Source organism: Typopeltis vanoorti, chromosome 13 (genome assembly GCF_054136105.1).
Source record: "Typopeltis vanoorti isolate ZY-2024b chromosome 13, IOZ_Tvanoo_1.0, whole genome shotgun sequence".
NCBI classification, from domain to species: domain Eukaryota; kingdom Metazoa; phylum Arthropoda; class Arachnida; order Uropygi; family Thelyphonidae; genus Typopeltis; species Typopeltis vanoorti.
In genome coordinates, this window is record NC_143561.1 from 121,557,194 (window position 1) to 121,584,777 (window position 27,584).

Sequence of the window (27,584 nt, forward strand, 5' to 3'; positions counted from 1 at the left end):
ATTTTTATTCCTATTCCCAAGACGACAGGAATGATAGATTGCAATAAGCAAGGAACTATCAGCTTGATTAGTCACATTGCAAAAGTCCTAATCAACATAATATATAGAAGAAAGAGAATTAAATGAGGCACAGTTTGGTTTCAGGTGAAACAGGGGAACCAGGGAAGCAATTACAACACTGTGGATATTGGGAGAAAGAATGATCGAGTGCAATAAAGATTTATATCTTTATTGAGAAGGCTACATGGTGTGTAGTGTTTGTGGAGAGCTCCTGAACAGATAAGTGTCATTTTGAGTAATAATTGGTGAAGCTGCATAGTATTTACATAGGACTGTTTACTTTTTGCATTTTAGTGTGTCTGGGTGATTTTTGGGTGTTCTCCGAGTATTTTAAGTAGTAAATTGATAGATACAATTATTGTGCACATGGCCCCATAAAGAGGAATACAACAAAGATAGCATCCAGAAAATGTGGCGATATATTATCAAGTCCCACAGCCTTATTAACATCTAGTTTACTCAACTCCCCATACACTTCTTGCTCACCTACAGTCAGTCTCTCCTCCCCATCATCAACTTCTCTCAATCCCTCCATGAAGTCACATTCACAAGATTGAAAGATCTTTATGAACTGCTCATTAAGTATATCCACCATACCTTCTGCAACAGCTGTCTTTATACCATTTTCTCCAATCAATGTCTCCTTCCATAATCATTCTTTCTTTCTTTTGCTGGCTACATATCGAAAGAACTCCTTAGGATTCTTTTTGGCTTCATTAGCTAACTGCTGTTCATACCTCTCTTTAACTACCCTCACCAACCAAGTCACCCTCCTTGCCTGGTCTTTGTAGACCTCATGGAATAGGTTATTTCCACTTCTCTTATGCTGCCTCCACAATACCCTCTTTCTCTGTATCGCACGCTTAATCTCTTTATTCATCCATCACACACCTACCTTATTTAACCTTCTCACCCTTGGAATACACATAGACAGTGCTTCTGCTAGATAGTTTTTGAAAATCTCCCAAGCTGCATTGATCTCTTTTCCAGCTAACTCCTCATTCCATGCTACAGCTGAAAGCTGTCTCCTGAGCTCTTCATAATTATCCCCCCCCCTCTTGTAGTTCAACATATACCCTTTTCTTACAGAGGTCTTCACACTGCTAGCAACCACCCAGGTAATTACCTCCTTGTTACTCTCACCAATTAGTGGTGAGATGACCAAATCCAAGATCCTGAATCCTTGTGTGCCCTCTGTTACATACTGTCTGAGGTAGTTATCCCTCAAAAACTCAAGAAACTCATTTTCTTTACTTCTAGTTGCTATCTCATTATTTCAGTCTATATTTTCATAATTAAAATCGCCCATAATGATCACTCTTTTCTTAATTGCTTGGCTAATTTGATATTAAACAACATCGATGTGTGAATGTATTCTGAAGGGCAAAAGACTAAATAAATTAGGTGTCAAATGGATGAATAAAAGGATTATGCATGAAATTTAGAAGAGGTTATTGTGGAAGGCAGCATAAAAGGAATAATGGTAACAATTAATTGAATGAGGGGTATAAAGAACAGGCCAGGAAGGTGAGTCAGTTGGAAAGAACTGCAAAACTAGACCAAGAAAAACCCTAGAGAGAGAGAGAGAATTTTTAGATATGTAGCAAGGAGAAGGATGAAATGATTATGGTAAAATGATGTCAATCGATGAAAATTGTAACTGATACAGAAAACATCATTGAGGTATTCAGTAAACAATTTATAATGGGTGTTCCATTCTCATCAGAGTGAAATCATGGGAAACTCAACTGTAGAAGACATAGGAACAGGATGGTATAATTGTGAGTGAACAGCAGTATATGAGGAAATAAATACACTTGTTGTCAATAAGGCAATAGGATTTGATAACATATCACCACACGTCCTAAGGGAAAGTTAATTGGACTTAGTAGTAGCATTGGCATACCTGTTTATTAAGTCTTACAACAGTACAGGTTCCAAAAGAGTGGGAAGAAGGTAAAACTGTTCACTGCATAAAGGTGAGGATAAGGTGGCTACATATATGCCAATCTGTTTATGTGGAGTTGTGTTTAAGATATTGGAGAAATTAGTGAGAATTAGGATGCAGAAATAGTTTGATAACTGCAGTATTCCCACAGACTGTCAGCTTTGAGAAATGGGTTTGTTAGAGGAATCATGTTTAACAACTTACTTATGTACTATAACAATGTGATGAATGTACTGGACAGGGGGTGATGAATAAAGACTGTCACACAACAAGCTGTTAAATAAATAAAACAGATGGTACTGGAAAACAGACTAATGCGTTGGATTGGTCAATGGCTGTCAGATAGGCATCAGTAAGTTGTATATGGTGATTCAGCATTCCAAAAGAGGAACATCATTAATGGTGTGCTGCAGAAGTCTCTATTGTGGCCGCTGTTGTTCAATATGTATATCAAGGATATTGGGATGAATTCAACTGGTGATATGCAGCTGCATATCACCAGTTAAAGCTGCAAAATTGGAGAGAGAGCAATACAAAGTCAAGCAGATGTTATGGCCTTACAGCAGGGGTCTTCGACCTTTCAGACAGTGCGGGCTGCATTAAAAATTTCAATGAAGCCCATGGGCCACTAAGCTATACTGCGGTATTTAGAATTGTAAGATGCTTTCCAGATTGAGTTCTTGTCTTGGACTTCACATGCTGTATTCTGGAGAACTGCTAACATAAGTATGTGCTTCTTAACAAAATGCACATCTTCAAAGCATGCCGGTGAAGATAAGGGAATGCTTCCTCAGAAATGTAGTCTTTGTAAAATGTATGCAAGGGCACATGAATAATTTTTCTCTCAAAGAAGAGTTGTTTGTCAATTGTGCCGAAATTCCAGGCTCAGTACAAATGGAGCCTGGAATTTCGGCACAATTGACACTGAATGCCATTGAAAATAAATCTAAAGAAGATTATTGGTTACGGAAATCACTAAATCTCTCTCTCTTCAAACTCACTTTGCAACACAGCTAATTTTGTAGTTTATTCATCAAGAGATGAACAGCTGTTGGACTCGGCGAGAAGCTGAAAATGAGTTAGGTCTTTTTTTGCAAGTTGTGGCTCCCAAAGTTTACCACAGTTACCATACCCTCGAGGGCCACTAAGATGGTTAAACTGAGGTTGAAATGCTGGAATCGTTTTCCTTGGCAGCTTCAAGAATATCAGGAATGCCTTTCAAGAATGCCTTTTGTCGTTCACTTCATAGTTAACAGTTCTTCTGTCACAATGAATTATTGATCAAAGTCACGGGCAAAGATAGCCAGTTGTGCTGTATCCTTCACATCTGTGATCTCATCTAAAGCAACTATTGCTTTTAGATGCTTTAGATTATATTGCAAAATCTAAAGCAATAGAAAGTATTTTACCTTGGGTATAATAAATGTTAAAGATACCAAGCTATTTCAAACCTGGTTTTACTCCATTTCCCAAGTAAGCAAACAGACAAACAAGTCAAGTTTGCACCTCCACGTATTGCGAGTCTAGCTGACCCTCAGAGTAGTACAAGACCAAGGCAACTCATGGTAAAAGTAGAATAAGCTCTGGTCACTAATCTTAATATTTACCCTTAATGCACTTTTTCAATTCTTGCACTACTTTGAGGGTCAGCTAGACTCGCAATACGTGCAGGCGCAAACTTGACTTGTTTGTCTGTTTGCTTACTTGGGAAATGGAGTAAAACCAGGTTTAAAATAACTTGGTATCTTTAACATCTAAAGCAACAGTTGCTTTAGATGTCGCGAAGTTGCCCCAACGTGGGGCAACTTTGCAGCCCATCATTGCTTAGTAAATTTCAAAACCTTACACTTTGCAACATTGAACTGACAGTTTCAGTTCCACTTACCTGCCCATTCATACACGCTATTCAAGTTCTGTAAGGCAGGGGTTTTCAACACATGGCCTGCAGGCCACATGTGGCCCGTGGAGCTCTTTGCCGTGGCCCAAGAAAATTTGAAAAAATGTGGATTGCATAGTTTTGTGGATAAGAGGAAGAGAGGTGATATGATAGAGACATTTACGTCAGTGAGAGGATTTTATCAGATTAATCTAGAGCGGATTATAGAGATGATATGATCGAGACATTTAAGTTAGTGAGAGGTGTTATCGGGTTAATCCATTTGAGATTATGAAAAGAGTAGAAGGCAAGAGGGGGAAATAACCAGAGGTCATCCCTGGAAGTTATGTAGGAGAGTGGTGAAGAGGGGGCACAAGGAGTAGATTTTTTAGATAGAGAATTGTCAGTGAATGGAACGCATTACTCGAATGTGTTGTTAATGCAAGGAGTGTTGAGAATTTTAAGATTTGGTATGATAAGCATGTTATTAGTTGAATGAACCCACCATGATAGGTATGCTAAATCCATGGAAGGTGCAACAACAACAACCAGAGGTGTAGTAGCTAGGGAGGAGCGGTGGGGGGCAGTCCACCCCGGAGGACACTTTGAACCTTTTTGAATTTTTGCAGTTAATTCTAAAATATGGTCTCGAGAACTCATTTCCAATTATTTTAATACTACTGTGAATTTTCCTCACAATTGCTGTAAGTATTGCTAGTTGTGAGAGGAGTTTTTCTAAATAAAATAGATTAAGAATTACCTACATTACTATGAAATAGACTTCACCAATATCATCGAAGATTTTGCTAACAGAAAAGCAAGAAAAATAACATTTTAGAATGTTGGAATTAAAGTTTAACATCAAAAATGAACATAGTGTTTTAATTTATTTCCCTATACGTTGTTTTGACTTTTTAGTATTTTTGGTGTGTATTGAGAGGGGTGGCAAACTCATGGACTGCTCTGAGCAGCAAAAGCTCTAGCTACACTACTGACAACAACAATAATAATAATAACAGAAAAAATTATTAGAAATATACCTGCCTGTGTCTTGTTATTTTGATGCTAAAGATTTACCATATTTTCCAGTGTATAAGACGCACTTTTTTACCTTAAAAATTCATCTTAAAAATGGGGTGCGTCTTATATAAAGAAGGTAAAGATTGTTTCCTCTTTTCAAAGTCATATGCACTCCCTTTTATGTTCCAAGATCTTTGTAGGCGGTTAATGGTGCAATCAAATTGATGTGTGGTGACCTTCATGTGACTTCTAGCGCGTCATTGGTTAAGAACGGGGAGTTCCTATTCAAGTTTCATAATATCTTGTCCGAGTAATTAGTTACCGATGTTTATCAGTATTGAGTTGACGTGATGAGATATTTTGTATTCAGTTTGATATTTCCCCGTAGATTTTAGTGATAGGAAAAAACAGGCGACATTCATATTCTTCAAGTTACAAATTGCAGGTTGTAAAATATGCGGAAGAACACGGGAATAGGGAAGCTGAAAGACATTTTGGACCTCTGCCTACAGAAAAAATGATTAGAACTTGGCGTGGTCGGAAGGAGATTTTGTACAATTTGCATAATGAAAAGCGCACGGAACATGGAAAAATTGCGAAGTGGCCAGAACTAGAGACCAAAGTTTTGAAATGGGTGCAAGAAAATCGGCAAAATGGCATTGCCATTTCAACAAAAATGATTCGTACACATGCAGTCAAAGTAGCCTGTGAGCATAACAGTGAAGATTTTAAAGGTGGTGCGTCATGGCATTACCGTTTCATGAAACGCAGTGGACATTGTATGCATATAAAAAAAAATCAGTCAAAAAATGCCAAAAGAATATGAAGACAAAATTATTTCTTTTCATAAATATGTGATTCAACATCGAAAAAATTACAATTTTGAAATGGTTTAAAGTTTAGGTTTTTTCCAGAAAATTATATTAAATGTCTTGGGTGCGTCTTATACATATGGTATATTTATTCCAATGATAACATTAGAAGAAATATAACTTTCACTCACCTATTGGTCCTCGTGGTCCTTCAGGTCCTGGAATTCCTTCTAAGCCAGGCAGTCCTCGTTCTCCTTTTGAACCTATTTCGGTAATCAAATTCAGATAGCTTAGATTTATTTATTATTAATGAAACAACTTATTTGTTTATGTTTGAATATAGCATTTTCTCATGGCAGTAATAAATTATGGCAGTGTTCATATATTTTCCAGTGTAAAAGACTATAAAAGACCATGAATTTCCAAGCAACACTACCAACACTATCAAAATAGTGTTGACTTTTTTAATTTTTAGTTAATTTTTAGTTTTATATTCTAAGAAAATTGTTTTAGTCTAATATTAGAAGTTTAATGAAGTGAAACAGCACTATAAAAAGATTAAATATTTAATTCTTCCACTATTTCATTTTAGTTACTGAGACACTGTCGTAGGGCTGACCACCTTATCCTGTGAACGGTTTGAGGTCTGATGATTAATAAACCCTCGACACTGCAAGGTAAAAGAGGAAAAGGAAGATGAGATGAGACATTGTCAGGAAGTACAATATCAGACTTGTACACACACACACACACACACACACACACACACACACACACACACACACTACTTGAGTGAGTATATATTTGGAGGAGGGCGCTCGTGAGTCAAGCGTGATGCACGTGTGTAAGAAGAGCACCAGATTGAGATAGGTATTCCTGGAATAATTAAGTATATATGAGTGTTTGTTTGAGTAAGAGCTGCTGTAAAAGTTGTGCACTACCATTATTATTAGTGTGGGGGATTTCGTTTTGCTTAAACTTAATTATGAATTCGTTGTTATTATTAGACTTTAGAGTGTTAACCGGCAGATTAAACATGGTGGTGGCTTTGTCATTCCATGACTTTAACTTAGATTTCAGTCGTTTCGTTAAGTGTGAGGTGTATTATATGTATTCTTTCGATTACATAAATGATTTGTGGATGTTTAGGGCGGATGGAAGGAGGGTGTGTGCGAAGTGTGACCTGAATAAAGAATTGATGAATGCAAATATGAAATTGATGACAGAAAGTGTTCGTAGCGAGAATGTTGTGGGGAAAATGAGCGCAAGTTCGAAAGAGAAGGATGGTGTGAAAGAGAGGCGAAAGAATGTTAAAAAATTAGTAAAAAAGAAAACGAGTGATTTAAAAACCATAACGGATATTAATAAGGACAAAAGTGAGGCGAGAGTGGAGGAAGGAAATGAAATTGGAAATTGGCATGATGCAGGACTTGAAAGTAGAAAAATTCTAAAGACTGAATGATAGCGAAAGTCGGACGCATGTTGGACCGAAAGTACGGAAGCACAGAAGGATCGATGAGAGTGAAAGTGAGAAGAGAGTGTCGAGAGTTAGAAAATTAGAAAGAATGAATGATAGAGAGAATGTGACGCGAGATTCGGAAGTTGAATTGGATTGGATGAGGAAAGAGATGAAATGAATACGGAATGAAATTAAAAAAATTCGGGTTAAAACTATTAAAATTAATCTTGATGGCATGAAAGAATTAACAAAAGATGAGTGAGTGGCTTTATATGGCGACTCCATTATTAAAGGTGTGCTGGATGATAGGATGCACAAGGTATGTTTTCCAGGTGGTAAAATGAGTAGAGTGATTGAGGCATTCGATATGAGAAGGGAGCGAGCAAAGGAGTTGATGGTTTTAATCGGCACAAATGATTTGGCAGAGGACAAAGAGCAAGTCAGAATGGATGTCAGGAGGCTGCTTAGAAGGATAAAAGACAATAGTGTGACAGGAAGGGTAGCAAACGTGTTGCCTAGGTGTGACTGTGGTGAGATAAGGCGGAGAGCAAGGATTATGAATGATATGCTGGCTGAAATGTGTGAGGAGATAGGAGTACTGTTTGTTAATGTGGAATGAGTTTGAAGGAAGAAGTGAACTGTATGGGAGCGATGGACTGCAATTGAGTGGTTATGGTGCGAGTTGCTTGGAGAGATTGCTGCTGGAAGATAGACAAGTGAGTATAGTGAGAGAGAGAATGAATCAAATCAAGCAGGAAGTGATGTGGAAGAGCAGAAGACAGGAGAGATGTGGAAGAGCAGAAGACAGGAGAGATGGAAGAGGTGGTTATGAATGAGAAAGTGGGTGGTATGAGTATAGAAAATGAGAGAATGGGTGTGCAAGAGCAGCAGGGAAACAGGGAGACTCAGGGTGGATAGGGGTACACAGCGTGAGAAAGGTGGATGCTCTGAGAGGAGGTGAGAGCATGTGTAGACAGGAAAGAAATGAGATGACCTGGGATCAAGAGGAAACAGTTAAAATTGAAAAGGGGTTTCAAAATGAATAAGCAGAAAGGGAAATTGCCCCAGTCGAAGATAGAGAGATCACATCGAGTGAGTGGTATCAGTGGAATTAACTGTAGATCCAGAAATGAGCTGTTGTGTTTATATACAGATGCTAGAAGTATAAGAAACAAGGCAGATGAAATGGTTGCATTAATTGCGTCAGTTCACCCAGAGATTGTTGGAATAAGTGAGACTTGGTTGGAAGAGGACGACAAGCTGTCAGGATTAGAGATGGAAGAGTATGATGTGTTTCGTGAGGATAGAAGAGGTAAAAAGGGAGGAGGAGTGCTGTTGATGATAGAGAAAGAGTTATGTCCATACAAAGTAGAGATGCAAAAGGGAAATAGTGCCAGTTCTTTTGAGGCAGTATGGTGTGAGATAGAGGTGAATGGAATCAAATACTTCATTGAATGTTGTTATAGACCAGGTAATGTGGATAGTGGCGATAAAGAACTATATAATCAAATTAGTCAAGCAAATAAGAAAAGGGTGATCATAATGGTCGATTTTATTTATGGCAATATAGACTGGAATGATGAGATAGAAACTGGAAGTAAAGAAAATTAGTTTCTTGAGTTTTTGAGGAATAACTACCTCAGACAGTATGTAACAGAGGGCATGTGAGGATTGGTGGTCTTTGATTTGGTCATCTCATCAGAGGATGTAATTATAAATGAGGTGGCAAATCCACCAATTGGTGAGAGTGACCATGAGGTGATTACATGGGTGGTTGCCAGCAGTGTGAGGACCCCTGTGAGAAAAGGGTATATGTGGAATTACAAGGGGGTGATTATGAAGAGCTCAGGAGACAGCTTGTGGGTGTAACGTGGAATGAGGAGTTAGCTGGAAAAAAGATCAATGCAGCTTGGGGGATTTTCAAAAACTATCTAGCAGATGTAATGTCTAAGTGTATTCCAAGAGTGAGAAGGTTAAATAAGGTAGGTGTGAGATGGATGAATAAAAAGATTAAACATGCGATACAGAGAAAGAGGGTATTGTGGAGGCAGCATAAGAGAAGTGGAAATAACCTATTCCATGAGGTCTACAAAGACCACGCAAGGAGGGTGACTTGGTTGGTGAGGGTAGCTAAAGAGAGGTATGAACAGCAGTTAGCTAATGAAGCCAATAAGAATCCTAAGGAGTTCTTTCGATATGTAGCTAGCAAAAGAAGAACGATTATGGAAGGATGACACTGATTGGAGAAAATGGTAAAAAGACAGCTGTTGCAGAAGGTGTGGTGAAGATACTTAATGAGCAATTCATAAAGGTCTTTCAATCTTGGAATGTGACTTCATGGAGAGATTGAGAGCAGTTGATGATGGGGAGGAGAGACTGACTGTAAGTGAGCAAAAGGTGTATGGAGAGTTGAGTAAACTAGATGTTAATAAGGCTGTGGAACTTGATAATATATCACCGCATATTCTGAAGGAATGTGCCAGGGAGTTGACACCTACCTTGACATATTTTTTTAATATGTGTCTTGCACTCAGTCAAGTCCCTAAGGAGTGGAAGAAGGACAAGATTGTGCCACTTCATAAAGAAGGCGAGCAATCTCAAGCATCAAACTATAGGCCTATCTGTGTGGCAGGTGTTGTGGTTAAGTTGTTTGTGAGAACTAGGATCCATAGTTGGGTTGACAACAATGGTATTATCTTTGATGGCCAGCATGGATTTGCTAAAGGGAGGTCATGTTTTAGTAATCTACTAACTTAAAACTAAGAACTTTTATTGTTAAAAGACCATAAGATTTAATGATTACAAATACACAGAGCCAACAAGTTTCACTAACCACTGTCTAGCATTTTCAAGGCTGTACTGGTGTGAAAACAAATGCATCAAGTTACATGAAAACATACACTTTAGTAACTGCTAGGCAGTTACATTTGATAATTCATGTTTGATGGCATGCATGCATGCATGCATTCGAATGCTTTAGTCAGAATCCAGTACATTATTATTATTATTATTATTACGGGTATCTCCATGGAGTCAGTAGACTCATCGCGGGAGACCCAAACTAGCAAAACAATATCTGTCATATCACTTCTTGAATTCATTTACAGACGAAGAGCTCACAACTAAGTCAGGCAATGAATTCCACTCATTCACCACCATCCAGGCAAAAAACCTTGTTCTGACACCTTTGTTAACCACACTCTTCTTTAATTTCCAGAGATGACCTCTTGTTCTTCCATCACTATCACACAGCTGAAACATTTCCCCTGCATCAATCCTATAAAAACCTTTTAGTAATTTGAATGTTTCTATCATATCCCCTCTTCTTCACCTATCAACCAATCTCTGCAATCCACAAGCTCTCAATCTATCAATGTAGGGAGCATTTTTTATATCACTCACCAACTTGGTCACTCTTCTCTGAACCCTCTCCACAGCCTCCTCATCTCCAAGGAATCCAGGTGACCAGACCTGAGCACAGTAATGCAAATGTGGAAGTATCAATGCTTTATAAAGGGGAATAATAACCTCTTTATCTCTGGATGTCAGTGTGTTCCTCAACAACCAAGTAATCCTATGTGCAATCTTGGACACCTTAGCAATGTGTCCTCTGAACTTCATCTCCCTATCTACCAATACCCCTAAGTCCCTAGCCTCATCAATCTCTTGGAGTACCTTTCCATCGATGTAGTACACAGCTGGTAATCTTTTAATCCCAAAATGCATGACTTTACACTTTTCCACATTGAACTGACATCCATTTTCTTTTGCCCATTTTACCAGCTTATTTAAATCCTCCTGCAAACTTTCAACATCAGCTTGATTTTTTATTGCACTACACAACTTTGCATCATCAGCAAACAACTGAATATCTCCCTTTAAGCCGTTTCCTATATCATTTATATACAAATTAAACAACATTGGCCCAAGCACAGAGCCTTGAGGCACACCACTGGTCACCTGCCTCATTCTGGACTCGGCTCTTCCATACACCACCTTATGGTATCTCTCCCTGAGCCGTTCTCCTATCCATATCACCAATTTATTATCCATTCCCATCTGCTCCAATTTGCGTAACAGTGTTCTATGGGGTATCCTGTCAAAAGCCTTAGCAAAATCCAGAAGTACCACTGTGTAGCCAGTTCCTTTGTCCAACTCAGATGTTATTCTATTATGAATAGTTAATAGATTGCTAAGGCAGGATCTACCTTTAACAAAACCATGTTGGCCTCTATAGAGTATCATATCCTGATCCACCCATTCTTGAATTTTGTCTTTAACCAACTTTTCCAATACTTTTACCACTACTCCTGAGATGGTGATTGGTCTGTAATTCAATACCGCAGTTTTAGAGCCACCCTTATGCAAAGAAACCACTTTGCCTAACTTCCACTCCCTAGGGACCATACCAGAGTTCAAACTTAAATTAAATATCCAGGTAAGAGGGGTTGACAATTCATTTGCACATTCACGCAACACCCAAGCTGATATTCCATCTAAGCCTACCGCAGTGTTTGCATTTAAGTTTTGCAATATATTTAATACCTCTGATTCTTTAGCTTCAATTCTCACATTAGGTATTGCTATAGGTATAGAGATATCCTCACTTGGGTGATAGACTTTTGAAAAGTGATCACTCAGTAACTCGACTATTACATCTGATTTTGTCACCTCAATACCATCAGCACCCACTAAGGTTATCCTTCCGAAGTCATTCTTCCTCTTACTTGCCACATAGCGGAAGAACTCTTTGGGATTACCCTTGATCTCTTTGGCTAAGGTCTTCTCATAATCTGATTTAGCTTTTCTTACTATGCTGGTAACCTTCCTAGCTTGAGCCTTGTACTGCTCATGGGTGTCCTGATCGCCTTTCTCCTTGTAAATTCTCCATAACATTTTCTTTTTTTGCAGTTCAAGCTTGATACTACTGCTCATCCATCTAATGCCTGCCTTGTTTGACCTCCTGACCATGGGGACACAATCTGATATTGCTTTCCTCAGATACCCGCTGATTTTATCCCAAGCACTGCTAACATCTTTTCCTTGCAATATGTTCTGCCATGGGATGGCTGCAAGCTCACTCCGAAGCTTGTTATAATTGCCTAACCTGTAGTTCCGTACATACCCCTTCTTAATAGAAAAATCCACAGGTCCACCTACATGACCACATGTTGTGAAGTTTTTCGCAAATCGAGAATGACTACAGACACAGAACTTTCAGAAGCATCAGTGGTGCCATGCACAGGCAATAATTTAAATAGAAATCAAGGTGCTATTCTTAAAGACATATGGAAACATGTCATCGATTCTCTCAGCTCAACAGAACTTCAATATGCGAAAAACAACACAACACGTGGTTATGTACTGGATTCTGACTGAAGCATTCAAATGCATGCACGCCATCAAACACAAATTATCAAATGTAACAGCCTAGCAGTTACTAAAGTGTACGTTTTCATGTAACTTGATGCATTTGTTTTCACACCAGTAAAGCCTTGAAAATGTAAAGTAAAGTAAATGAAAAGTAAAGCCAACAAGTTTCACTAGACAGTGGCTAGTGAAACTTGTTGGCTCTTTGTATTTGTAATCATTAAATTTTATTGTCTTTTAACAATAAAAGTTCTTAGTTTTAACACATTAGACCAAATATGAAGTTTAATCTACTTACTTAATACAATAAAGTGACTGCTTCCTTGGACAGAGGAGAAGGATACACAGTAATATACTTGGATTTCACAAAGGCATTTGATACAGTACCTCATGATAAATTGATAGTCAAACTAAAGCAGATGGGGTTGGATATTAGATTAGTGCATTGGATTGGAGACTGGCTATCTGATAGGTATGAACAAGTTATGTATAGGGGAGTGATATCCAGGAAAAGGAAAGTCACTAGCGGAGTGCCTCAGGGGTGTTAAATTCTGAATGAAGAGAAATATGATATAATAGTGTTTCATTCAAGATTTAACATCATCTGCCATTCCCTGAGCCAAATTTGCTCATCAGATAAATATCAAATTATTACTTACTGTTGTATATTCCATAATTATAAAATAATTATATATTCTAATAATTGTGAGTTATTTATCTTGTGCTAATTCTTTATAGAGTGTATATATATCCTATATAAACTGTGCATGGAAACTCGGAACTTAATCCGTTTGTGTAAACCATTGCCAAGGACTTAGCCAGTATAACAGAAATTAAGTGCTGTGAGAAATTGAGAAGTTATGCGCCAGTGTACATTTTGGCACTAGTTACTATGCTGTGTTAATGGAGAAACCACGAGATGGATTTTGGCATGAAAATGGGAGAGAAGAAACATGCGCTGTTGATATAGAAAGGAGAACGAAGCAGCAACTGGTGGATCCAAGTGGAAGAGACAAGGGAGCTCTCTGTCGCTTGACTTACCTTTTCTTGGGCTCTTGTTCATATCTGGAATTCTATTTCCTCATCCAGTAAAAGTGAAGGACAAGAGGCATGACAAGGATCACCAAGGAAACCTGAAGGATAGCCAATTTAGAGCAAGGAGGCATGTGTTCCTGAGCCAACCAAACTGCTACTAAAAACCAAGGTTCTTTCTACTAATGTGAGCTGAGAGAGAAAGCTATTAAGAAGCAAAGAAGTGTTTTCGAGAACCAGTGATAATAGGCAAAGTATTCCAATTGTTCTAGTAAGGAAATCCTTTCTATGTTTTTGTGAATATACTAAAAGGGATGAGTATTGCCATAATAACAGTTCAATTCTGAACATATGATTTCGTGAAGCTTGTTCCAAGAGAACGCGATATAAGTTAGTGACTGATTTACTAAGAATTACAGTAATAGATTGGTAGGACTTTAGAAATTCCTTGGTGTGTGTATTTAGTGATGTGTGCTTTATATATCCTGAACAGCTAAACAGAGTCAACATTTGAAGCACATTGAATAGTTAAGCTTGTCTAAAAAAATTATTTGTGTTTAGAAGCTTTTAACAATAAGAAGTGTAGAAATCTATATATTAAAAATCTAATCGTGCTCAGTGTACTCTACAATGAAGTTATTATTATCTCAATTAGAACTTGTTTATTTCATGATCATATTATTTATGTTTAGAACTTCTTGGATTAATGTAATTTCATGTGTTAATGTATTAAATGTTTCCATTTGTTTTGAATCTTGTGCTTGCCTGATTTCATTTCATTGCGCCACTCATTTAATAGTTCGAATCTAAGAGCGGGAACCCTATTTAATGAGAAAGTAATATAAAACTAGAGAATCACGACTGCTATATATATTTAAGGATAAATGTCTAAGGAGAGTTTTGATCTGAATTAGATTATATAACATTGTGGTTGCTGATGATTGATTCCACAGTATTGTTCATACAAATGTGAATGCAGAGTGGTGCAGTTAAAAATAAATTTTCTTTGTGTTCAAAAGTGGAGTCAGTCAACAGCCAGAACACACAACAGAGAAGAAAGAGGTCACAACAGGGGTCTGTTTTGGGGTCATTACTGTTTAACTTGTATATTAACGATATAGGTGAAGATTTGGATAGAGATATTCAGTTGTTTGCAGATGATGCAAAGTTGGGACAAACCATGAAGAGTAGTGAAGATGTTGTGGCCTTACAAGAAGACTTGAATATATTGAGTGATTGGGCATGGAAATGGAGATGCGAGTTCAATGTTGCAAAATGTAAGGTTTTAAAATTTGGAAAACAAAGATGGGATGCAGAATTTATGCTTGGTGAGGATATATTGTTGAAGGTGGAAGAAATAAGAGATTTAGGGGTGATAGTGGATAAGGATCTGATAATTTAGGGGACACATAGCCAAAATTGTGAAGACAACACAATGGCTTCTGGGAATGATGTGGAGGACACATGTGTAGAAGTAGGGAGATTCCTGTTCCACTGTATAAGGTTTTGATTAGGCCACACATGACTATTGTGCCCAGATTTGGTCACCAGGTTTTCAGAAGGATGAAGAGATGTTGGAAAGGGTCCAAAGGCGATTGACTAAGGTAGTTTCTGACCTCTGGAATGTCGAGTATGAGGTAAGATTGAGAAGATGCAACTTGCAGAGTCTGGTGGACAGGAGGAAGAGGGGGAGATATGATAGAGACCTACAAGTTAGTAAGGGGTTGTCATAGGATGAATGCTGCATAGGTTCTACAAGAAAATAGTGGGAGATCAGTGGAGAACCATAGGTCATCCCTGGAAACTGTATAAAGAGGGTGTGAGTAGGGGAGTGAAAGGCAGGTTTTTTTTGTGCAGAGTTGTGAATGATTGGAATGTTTTGCCTGAGAGTGTGGTGTCTGCAAGGAGTTTGAATGTGTTCAAGGCATGGTATGATGAGCTGTGGGTGTGATAAGAGGACCTCCGAGATGAGTCTTTGATTCCATGAGGTGTTGGGGTAATAGTGAAACACGTGGATGAAAGATTAGCGGACCTAACTAGGTGGGGTGTCCTCTATGAGAACTCGGTTTCATGTAAGAAAATTGTAACAGACTGGTTTTTGTTACACTGGGTTGAGATATGTAACATTTTGGAAGCTTTCCTATATACTGAATGCTGGTGAACAGTGAGGGTGATATTTCACAGATAAATATGCAAATGTCATTACCCTGATCTACACTTGTTAGCAGCCTAGGATAAACTGGGATCTCAAATCTAACTGATCATAGTCATGATTGCAGATCTATTGTTTATGGTGATTGATCTTCCTGTCTGTCCATAGTCAGCCAACCAACTTTCAGGGACAATGAGCAAAGAAAGTTTGCACATGAAGTAACTTCACGACTGGGCAACACATACATAGAGAGAAATGACTTCACACCACTTGCTTTAGTGACCAAGATGGTGAGTGGCCTAAGGAATGTTCCCTATGAGGACAGATTGAGGTTGTGTGGATTGCAGAAGTTGGTTTATAGGAGAAAAAGAGGGGATATGATAGAAACATTTAACTTGCTTAAAGGGTTTATAGGGTAGATGCAGGGAAAATGTTTCAGAACTTGGCTAGAGGGACTAGAACAAAGAGTCTTCTCTGGAATTTGAATAAAGGTGTGGTTAGTAGGGGTGTGAGGACTAGAGTTTTTGCTTGGAGAGTGGTGAATGAGTGAAATAGGCTGCCCGAGTCAGTTGTGAGTGCTTTATTTGCTTTGTATGTTAATAGTTTCAAGGAGAGGTATGACAGATTGTGTGGATATATTGGGTCTTCTGCAATGAGTTTTCAGACTCCATGGAGGTGCCTGTATAATAATAATGCTATTTCTCATGCAAACTTTGTTTGCTTACACTTAGATAAAGGATTAAACCGAGAATATAATTTATTGGCATCTTTGATTTATGGTATAACCAAGTGGAAAAACTTTCGTCTATCTCTAATCCAGAGTATTTTAGTAAAAAGTTGAGAACACCTTTTGGCAATTTCTATATGGAAATATGACTTTTGCATTTACTTCCACCTTTGTATCACTTCTGGATCTGGCTCCCCCTGATGAGAACTCAATAAAGGTCGAAACCGGTCTGGCTGGTGGCCCTTCCCATAATGCATAGCATTATACATGTCAATAAGGATATGTGCTTTGCATTATGGAATACTAAGGCAAGTGTTGTGAAGTCATTACCCTCTATTTACAATTTGTCCAGGTAGCCCATGAAGTTACTTTAAACACAAACTTTGTTTGTTTACACTTGGATAAAGGATTAAACCAAGAATAAAATTTCTTGGCATCTTTAATTTATGGCAGCTAGTTTTAAATGGGTCTAAAAAGTTGTGCAAAGACTGTATTTCTTTTAGATTATGTTTTTTTTTTTTTTTTTTTTCTGATGTGCTTTGGACATACAGGATGGTGAGAGCATCACTACAATCTTTCTGAAGAGAAGGTCATGGAGTCTAAAAAGATTGATTATTTTTTTGATACTCTGGGAAATACAGCCATTAGATATAAGCTCTGTTGCAAGAGAGGCCTCGCTGAAATAAAGATTACAGGCACTATTGGTTAATGTTTTCCTCTTCTTGTTCTGTTTTCAAGCATTAAGCATTTGCCTATTCCAGCTTCATTGGTCTTTCCATCTTGCAGCTGGTCTTCCTCTCTCTCTCTCTCTCTCTCTCTTCATTTGGTCTATATCGATCCACCTATTTTGATAGCCAATATATTTCCATCCTAAATATGTTCTTTCCATTTCTCTCTATGGTTAGTGTTTTAATGGTACCATATTGTTGAGAGAGAGAGAGAGAGAGAGAGAGATGGGAGGGGGTAATATTGGGAAAGTTTGTGAATGAATCTGCCTATATGAGTGGGTTTCCCATATACTGAAAAGGAAAGGTTATCATTAGGTGAGTTAGGCAGTCTCATAAGGAGGTAGAGGAATTTTTCACCCCAAATCTATGGTTTTTTGTCCTTAGAACAGACAAACTAGCCCCATGAACACACATAGATATACAGTCATAAAATACATACTTAATTCTTCATTAGGAGGGCTTAACCTATCCTAAGGGAAGAGGAATGAAAAGGGATTAACCCCATACAAAATAAATAAACTCTATTATTAGTTTCCTTTTCCATTGTAAATTGGATTCTCGAGTGAAGATTATTGAGAACAGAGGAAAGAGTAATGTGTCTGAGCCATTAGGCCAAATAGAAAACATATTATCCACATATCTTAACCATATAAAATAGATTTGAGAGGGGCTTAGTTGAGAACTTGTTTTTCAAAACAAGCTCTCAAATGAGAGGGAAAAACTCACAGTGGTATCCTTTATCTATTTATAAATTTTATTCTTTCAAGAGAAATATCCTGAATGGAGAGCAAAGGAAAAGCGATCGATTTTTATCAGAAGGAAAAACTTTTTTTTTTTTTTTTTTTAAAAGTAATAAGGTGTCATTTAAGGGAATGTTGATAAATGGTGAGGGTGATATTTCACAGGGTGTAAATGCCATTTTCCTGACAACATCTCTGTAACTGACATGAAATATTGGAAGAATTAAATATTATTTTTAATACTTTCTTAGTGGTGTTTCACTCCATCAAATTTCTAATGTGAGTTTTTCCCAGTACTTAAGCCTTAACACATGTTTTAGTCTGTATAAGGCATTTCTGTTTGCTGCTTTAATATTTGATGATCTTCATTTACTGTATGAAAGGCTAGACCAGATTTGTGTTTAATTTTATTTTCCTGGCACTATTAATGTGTCCTGACGTGTGGATCTCTCAAGAGTGGTACAAAAAATAGGAGGCAATTTAACCCTATGAGATAAGGCATATAGCATCTCAAGTAACATTGAGAAGAGGAAAACTAAGAACTTGTTCATCTCATTATAACCCTATCACAAAACAGATAAAAGAAACATCCTTCAACAGTCCCCTGAGGAAAAAACTTCTAACATCTGAGAAACAAGACTAACTACAGAGGAGCAGTTTATATCCAAGAAAAAGCAGATAAAATATGACAGATACTAAGATAATAGGAAATAAAAGTAGTCTTCATCTCTCTTCATAAGATCTCAAGATTTCCACATCAACCATAGAGGCTACCAGTTTGAACTGCAGAATCTTATCTTTCTTACTCAGTCTCTGTTTGCTTTTCTAGTAGTGTGCCTGCATGCACGTGCTTACTTATATTCTTTGTGTCCATAATGATGCATTGGCGACCACAGTAATTGGCATTGTAATTTATTAGCTAAATAATGCATGGAAAGGCTTATGTGTTGGCAGTACATGTCAGTTTATTTTCACGGTATTGATTATAATACATTTCTGTTTTATATTGACTGATGATTTATAATGATTTATATTGACTTCTGTGCTACACAGGTCAATATAAATCAGCGAGATTGTTTTTGGAATCAACAGCAGCTTTAAAACATACTCCAAACCTCAACAAGTATATCTGTATAAATTGTTGTACCACTGTTGTACCAAATTGTTGTTGTTTTGTGTACGGTGACAAACTGTTCTTGTGCTTTGAAGATGCTGGATATAATACCAGCGAAATATCAGTTAATAGTTAATACATATTAATTATTTTCTTATCACTCTGTGTTGTAATCAATACCGTGAAACTGAACTAACATTAGCTAAATAAATTTAGTTGGTAATTATTATCTCTAGATGGGTGTTTTTCTCCTTTAAAATGTCATTTGAAATGCAAGTTTTTTAAAGTTTAATAGTTAAATCTGCATTTGGACTAGAATAGTTATATGCATTTATATGAATTTGTGAATTTATATGAATTATATGAATATGAATTTATATAAAAGTGTATTTCATTTATATGAATAAATGAAATACACTTTTCAGTCAGAGTTAGAATCCCACTTGCAAAAGGAAGACAACTTTGCTAGAATATTGTCAAAAGCGAGGGAGAACAATCAATGTTATTTCTTCCTGAAAATGAGACATTACTGCATTTTGGTAGCATTAAAACAGCAGGTTATCCTCACCCCACTTGAGAATGACAAGGAGATCAGTGTTTAAGACACAGATTAAAGATAAACTTGAAGCATGAATTACATGAGCAATACAATGTTAAAAATGAAAAGAGGAGTGAAAAGAACTGTCATCAGCAAAGCTGTGAGGATTGAATAGAGAGAGAGAGAGAGAGAGATTGCTGATATATAGTTGGAAGAGGTAGATGAAAGCACAAAACCCTGGGATACACCAGCATCGATTCAAAATTCTGATGAAATCCATCCACCGTCACTCACATTAAATGACCAGTGAGAATGCTGACAATCCATTCACAAAGGGAAGGAGGAATACCATAAGATGGTAGCTTGGTAAGAAAGCCACAATTTTAGACTTGATAAAATGTCTTGGAAATATTAACATGGTCAATTGAGTTTCTAAAAACGTTTTCATGGTCTGCATCCAGAAGTGGGTAAGGGGTTGGCTAGATGATCTGTTGTGGAATGTGAATGGCAGAATCCATATTGCTGATTATCAAGTAACTGGTGAGTCTCCAGCTAACGAAGCAATTGTCTATGAAAATTTCCATTATTTTTGTGAGTATTCAAGTCAGTGAAATATGGTGATAGTTTGATGGGTGAGTTGTATCTCACTTGTAACTGGTTAGTCTCCAGGTAATGAAGCAGTTGTTTGTTTATTATTATCACCTAAGACCCCATGATGTCGAAGACTCATCTAAGAGAACCCTTTATCATATACACAGATCATCATACCGTGCTTACTCAACTTCTCTGCAGACATCACACTCTCAGGCAATGCATTCCAATCATTCACAGTTATGCATGCAAAAAAACCTGATTCTCACTCCCCTGCTCACATCCTTTTTATACAGTTTCCAGGGATGGCCTCTGGTTCTCCCCTGATCTCCCACTGCTTTCTGTAGAACCTGTCCAACCTTGATTCTATAACAACCCCTTATTAAGGTGTAGGTCTCTATCATATCTCCCCTCTTCCTCCTGTCCACCAGACTCTGCAAATTACATTTCTCAATCTTTCCTCATATTCAATATTCCAGAGGTCAGAAACTACCTTAGCCAGTCGCCTCTGCACCCTGTCCAACATCTCTTCATCCTTTTGAAAACTAAGTGACTAAATCTTAGCACAGTAGTCCATGTGTGGCCTAATCAAAGCCTTATACAATGGAACAAGAATCTCCCTACTTTTACAAGTCAGTGTCATTTGCATCATTCCCAGAAGTCTTTGTGTTCTCTTCACAATTTTAGCAATGTGTCCCCTAAATTTTAGATCCTTATCCGCTATCACACCAAGATCTCTTATTTCCTCTACTTTCAACAATTTCTCACCAAGCATAAATTCTGCATCTCATATCCTATCTTTGTCTTCAAATTTTAAAACCTTACATTTTGCAACATTGAACACACACATCCCCATTTCCGTGCCTAATCACTTAATTTATTCAAGTCTTCTTGTAGGGCCACAACATCTTCTCTACTCTTTATAGTTTTTCCCAACTTTGCATCATCTGCAAACAACTGAATATTTCCATTCAAATCTTCACCAATATCATTAATATACAAGTTACAAACAGGGCCATAACAAGCAAATTGTTATCGTCCTGTTTTTAAAGGTGTTAATGACTCCATATTTTTGTGATGGGTAGTGGTATGAATTAGCATGTATGTATTGACCCGTGTGTGTGTTGGTTTTCGGTAGACCGTGAAGGATAGACTGCCTGAGGGGAGACGCGTGAATAGATGTGTCCGGGAATGGGAGTGAGTTCTGATTTTCAATTTCGATGGTAAATTGTATGCATTCATGTTGTTTGTTCAGGTGACCAAGGAATGTGTTTAGCATTTGTCGCCCATGCGGCCAGATAGCGAACACATTGTCAACGTATCTAAGCCAAATTGCAGGTTTTAGAGTGGCGAAATCCAGAGCCCATTGCTCAAAAGTTTCCATGTAAAAGTTAGAGATTGGGGGGGGGGGGGATAGTGGGGAGCCCATGGCTGTACCTTCTTGTAGGTAATATTTGTTTTGCCACACAAAGTAACCGGACTGTAGTACGTGGGCAAAGAGGGCCGTAATGTTGGGTGGAAATTTGTTCTGTAGTAAGAGAATTGTGTCATTAATGGGGACATTTGTGAAAAGGGAAGAAACCCTTTTGTCGCCATAATTTTCAAAAATGTACTAGGTCACTGTGCAAGCCTAAAATAAAGGAAAAATCAGATTGTGTTTCATTAATTTCCAATTTGATTTTATGTTTATTTCTTTCTAGAATGATATATAACATAGCTTTTGCTAACTGACTAATCAAACTGATTGTTCTGTACTCTTCACATTCGATTCTTAGATTTTTTTAGGTACTCGTAGGAATGTTGATGCTTAAAATCTTTTGCCGGCCTGGTTGTCCAAGTGGTTAGCATATCCAGTTTCCAGCCAAAAAGCTAGGGATTTGAATCCCACCATGGGCATGGATGTTTGGGAAAATACTAGTGGTGGTGTTTAGCAGTAGATGGCATTAGTGTATATAATTAATGCAGTTGCAGTTTGTGGATTGGTGGAGACAGAGAGTTGTAGAGTGGGTGCCCACCCTCGATGAGTCTTTGGACTCTCTAGAGGTGTTATGTAATAGTAATAATAATAATAATTTTGGTAGGTGTCCAGTTTCTTATATTTTATTACATATGTCAGTCAGTGATCTTATTGTTTTATCATTTAAAGCCTTGAGATATTCTGCCATAATTCCATCAATTCCTGAAGCTTTTCCTGGTTTTGGTTTCCTAATGGCATTTGTTACTTCCCAGGTAAGAATATTAGGCCACTCCAAATTTTCTTGTAATGGCATATCTATTCTATCATGATTATAGAGTTCCTTTAAATACTCTACCCATCTATCTGTTATTTTGTCTTTCTCCATTAGGATGTTTCCACTAGCATTTTCAATGCAATGAGAGCCTACTCTTTTCCAAGATTTGCTACTTAGCTTCCTAACTTTTTTCATGAAGTTCTCTGGTTTTGTAATTTTTGTCCAAAAGTTCAATTTTCTTGCATTTATTCTTGTGCCATAGTTCTTTTGCAATCCTACTTTCTTATATTATTATTATTAAACAAGACCTCATGGAGTCAAAGACTCATCTAGGAGATCCTTTTATCTTGCACACATCTCATCATACCACGTCTTAAACACATTCAAACTCCTTGCAGACACCACACTCTCAGGCAAGGCATTCCAATCACTCACAACTCTGCATGAAAAAAACCTGCCTCTCACTTCCCTACTCACACCCTCTTTATACAGTTTCCAGGGATGACCTCTGGTTCTCCCCTTATCTCCCACTATTCTCTGTAGAACTTCCCCACCATTGACCCTATAACAACCCCTTACCAACTTGTAGGTCTCTATCATATCTCCCCTCTTCCTTCTCTTCACTAGACTCTGCAAATTACATCTTTTCAATCTTTCCTCATACTCGACATTCCAGAGGTCAGAAACTACCTTAGTCAATCGCCTTTGGACCCTTTCCAACATCTCTTCATCCTTCTGAAAACCAGGTGACCAAATCTGGGCACAATAGTCCATGTGTGGCCTAATCAAAGCCTTATACAATGGAACAAGAATCTCCCTACTTCTACACGTCAGTGTCCTCCGCATCATTCTCAGAAGTCTTTGTGTTGTCTTCAAAATTTTGGCGATGTGTCCCCTAAATTTTAGATCCTTATCTAAAATTTAGGGGACATCACTATCACCCACAGATCTCTTATTTCCTCTACTTCCAACAATATATTCTCACCAAGCATAAATTCTGCATCCCATCTTTGTTTACCAAATTTTAAAACCTTACATTTTGCAACATTGAACTCACATCCCCATTTGCTTGCCCAATCACTCAATTGATTCAAGTCTTCTTGCAAGGCCACAACATCTTCACTACTCTTTATGGTTCGTCCCAACTTTGCATCATCTGCAAACAACTGAATATCTCCATCCAAATCTTCGCCAATATCATTAATATACAAGTTAAATAGTAATGGCCCTAAAACAGATCCCTGAGGCACTCCACTAGTGACTTTCCTTTTCCTGGATATTGCACCCCCATACACAACTTGTTGATACCTATCAGATAGCCAGTCTCCAATCCAATGCACTAATCTAATATCCAACCCCATCTGCTCTAGTTTGACTGTCAACTTATCATGAGGTACTCTATCAAAAGCTTTTGCGAAATCCAAGTATATTACTGTGTATCCTTCTCCTCTGTCCAAGGAAGCAGTCACTTTATTGTAATAAGTAAGTAGATTACTAAAACACGACCTCCTTTTAGCAAATCCATGCTGTCCAGCAAAGATTATACCATTGTTGTTAACCCAACTCTGGATCCTAGTTCTCAGAAGCTTCTCCAACAACTTAATCACAACACCTGACACACAGATAGGCCTATAGTTTGATGCTTGAGTTCGATCACCTCCTTTATGAAGTGGCACAATCTTTCCTGATCTACTTGTGTAAGTTCTTGTACTCAGGACGATTTTTGTGTTTGTTTCATTCTCCCTTCATAATTTTCAGTATCTTGTCATTCATTCAGGATTTATTCATTATCTTCTCAAATTTGTAAATTGTTTGTCTTGGTGCCTTTATTATTATTACCCCAAGACCTAATGGAGTCAAAGACTCATCTGGGAGGTCCTTTTATCACACACACAGCTCATCATACTGTGTCTTAAACACACTCAAACTACTTCCAGACACCACACTGTCAGGCAAGGCATTCCAATCATTTACAACTCTGCATGAAAAACCTGCTTCTCACTGCCCTACTCACACCCTCTTTATACAGTTTCCAGGGATGACCTCCGGTTCTCCCACTATTTTCTGTAGAACTTCTCCAGCACTGATCCTATAACAATTGATCCCCCCTTCCACCACACTCTTTTTGAGAGAGGACTTGAAAATACTGTTAAAGGTAGCGAAAGAAAAGAGTGACAGAGTTAGGATGGTGAGTCTGTTGCCGCAGTACGATAGAGAGAAGTTTAGAAGGAGGGCCATAATTGCAAATGACATTATGCGCAGGTTATGCAGACAGTGTGGTGTGGAATTCGTGAACGTGTGGAATGAGTTTGATGGGCAAAAGTATTTATACAAGATGGATGGCTTGCATTTGAATGGATTTGGTGTGCAGAGACTGGAAAAAGTGTTGCTGAATGAAGTGAAAATGAATGTGCAGAACCAGGGAAACTAGAACTACCAAGGAGGGGGGAAGTGGATATGCGGACATCAGTGAGACAGTTGAGTGTAAGAATGTATATAATGTACCTGAGCCAGTACTAAGGACAAGAAATCGGAATGGGATAGTTAGAATAATGCATCAAGATAGAGGTGGGATGAAGGGACCTCTGCATTTCATGTATACTAATGCCAGAAGTATTAGGAACAAGAAGGAAGAATTTTTGGCCATGATTGGCTCTTCCTGGCCACAAGTTATTGGCATTAGTGAAACATAGCTAACGGAAGATTATATAGTTAGTGGGACAGAATGTGTAGGTTATAGTGTGTTTAGGAAGGACAGAGAGAATAAAATGGAGGGAGGAGTGTTATTGATGATAGCTGATGAACTGCAGCCAAGGAGAATTGAAGTTGTATCGCAGGATAGTGAAAGAGCTCATTTGAGGCTATTTGGTGTGAGATTGAGACTGGCAGAACAAAATATAAAGTTCGGTGCTGCTATAGACCAGGCGATGGAATAGATGGTGGAGATAGTATGCATAAACAAATGGATGAAATGAGTGGAAGGAGAGTAATTATTATGGGGGATTTCAACTATGGTAACATTGATTGGAAGGATGAGAGGACACATGTGAGGAAGGAAATGGATTTTATTCAATTATTAAGGGATAATTATCTGAGCATGTAATTGAAAATACTAGGGGTGTGAGAGTGTTTGACCTGGTAATAGTATCTGAGAATTTGACTGTAATGAATATAACCATGTTGCCACCTATTGGTGAGAGTGATCATAAGGTGGCTAAAGGAAGATCACAGATCACCTGGAAGGTGGCTAAAGGTGTGTAATTTTCGTGTGGAAGACAGAGTATATATGGAATTACCATGCTAGCAAGTATGACAAGCTTAGGAGATTGCTTGGATCAGTGCGATAGCATGTAAAACTGCAAGGGCTGGATGTCGATAGAGCATGGGAAGTGGTCAAGGAACATTTACAGGAGGTTATGGCTGATTGTATACCTAGGGTCCGAATAGTAAAACAAGTAGGGGTTAAATGGAAGAATAACACCATTAAGCTTGAGCTGCAAATAAAGCAACAACTGTGGAGGGAATTTAAAGAAAAAAGTGACCAGCAGGCACACGAACGGTATAAAGCGCAGGCCAGAAGGGTAACGAGTGTGGTATAAAAAGCAAATGCGGATTATGAAAGGAAACTACCTATGCAAGCTAAAGAGTTCTTTATGCAAGCTAAAGAGTTCGTTTCAATATGCTGCAAACAAAAAAAAAACTGTACACGGCAAATTGATTTTAAGGAATGACGATGGTAAGGAGGTCACTGAATCAGTTGATATAGTGGAATTATGGAACGAGCACTTTGCAAGAGTATATTATCCAGGTGGTGACATTGAAAAAATGAAGGAACCATTAGTTTATACGGGAATTGTGATGAATGAAGTGGAGGTGAATAGTCTATTACAGAACCTTAATGTGAACACATCTCGACTACTGTGCCCAGATTTGGTCACCTAGGTTTCTTCTTGATGGGGAGGAGGTGGAGAGGATCCAGAGGCGAGTGACCAAGTCTATGGAATGAACTTTATGAGAACAGGTTGAAGATTTGTAGGTTGCAGAAATTAGTTGATAGGTAGAAAAGGGGAGATATGATTGAGACATTTAAATTGCTAAAGGGTTTTTATAGGATTAATTCAGAGGATATTTTTGAGATCAGGACTGGTGGTGGGAGAACTAGAGGACACCTATGGAAGCTGGGCAAGTGTGTGGTTAGCAAGGGTGTTAAAGCTGGGTACTTTACTTTTAGAGTGGTGAATCAGTGGAATAAGCTGCCACAGTCTGTTGTGGGTGCTATGACGGTGAGTGAGTTCAAGGCAAGGTATGATAGATACTGTGAGAATGTCGTATAGTTGTGTGGACATGATGTTTAGGACCTCCCTTGATTAGTCTAAGGAATTCCTGGAGTCGCCCGTAGTAATAATAATAATAATACTCTGCAAATTACATCTTCTCAATCTTTCTTCATACTCGACATTCCAGAGGTTAGAAACTACCTTAATCAGTTGCCTTTGGACCCTTTCCAACATCTCTGGGCACAATAGTCCATGTGTGGCCTAATCAAAGCCTTATACAATGGAACAAGAATCTCCCTATTTCTACAAGTCAGTGTCCTCCGCATCATTCCCAGAAGCTTTTGTGTTGCCTTCACAATTTTTGCTATGTGTCCCCTAAATGTCATATCCTTATCAACTATCACCCCAAGATCTCTTATTTCCTCTACCTGCAACAATATATCCTCACCAAGCATAAACTCTGCATTCCATCTTTGTTTTCCAAATTTTAAATTTTAAAACAAATTTTGCAACATTGAACTTTCATCCCCAATTCTGTGCCCAATCACTTAATTTATTCAAGTCTTCTTGTAAGGCCACAACATCTTCTCTATTCCTCATGGTCCGTCCCAACTTCGCATCATCCGCAAACAACTGAATATCTCCATCTAAATCTTCACCAATATCAATAATATACAAGTTAAACAGTAATGGACCCCAGAGCCTTATACAATGAACCTCAAAACAGACCCCAAAGGCACTCCATTCATTTTCCTGGATATCGCTCCCCCATTAACAACTTGCTGATACCTATCAGATAGCCAGTCTCCAATAAAATGCACCAATCTAATATCCAACGCCATCTGCTCTAGTTTAACTATCAACTTATCATGAGGTAATCTATCAAAATCCATTGTGAAATCCAAGTAT

General features: G+C 38.0%; 1 protein-coding gene across 1 annotated transcript in view; it reads right to left on the reverse strand.

Moving 5' to 3' along the window:
* Col4a1 (Collagen type IV alpha 1) overlaps positions 1–27,584 on the reverse strand; it is a 903,940-nt gene that overhangs the window by 119,619 nt on the left and 756,737 nt on the right. Inside the window, exon 32 of the mRNA XM_090402880.1 lies at positions 5,908–5,979. Coding sequence (XP_090259006.1) covers positions 5,908–5,979 — 72 coding nt within the window. The remainder of the gene's footprint in view (positions 1–5,907; positions 5,980–27,584) is intronic.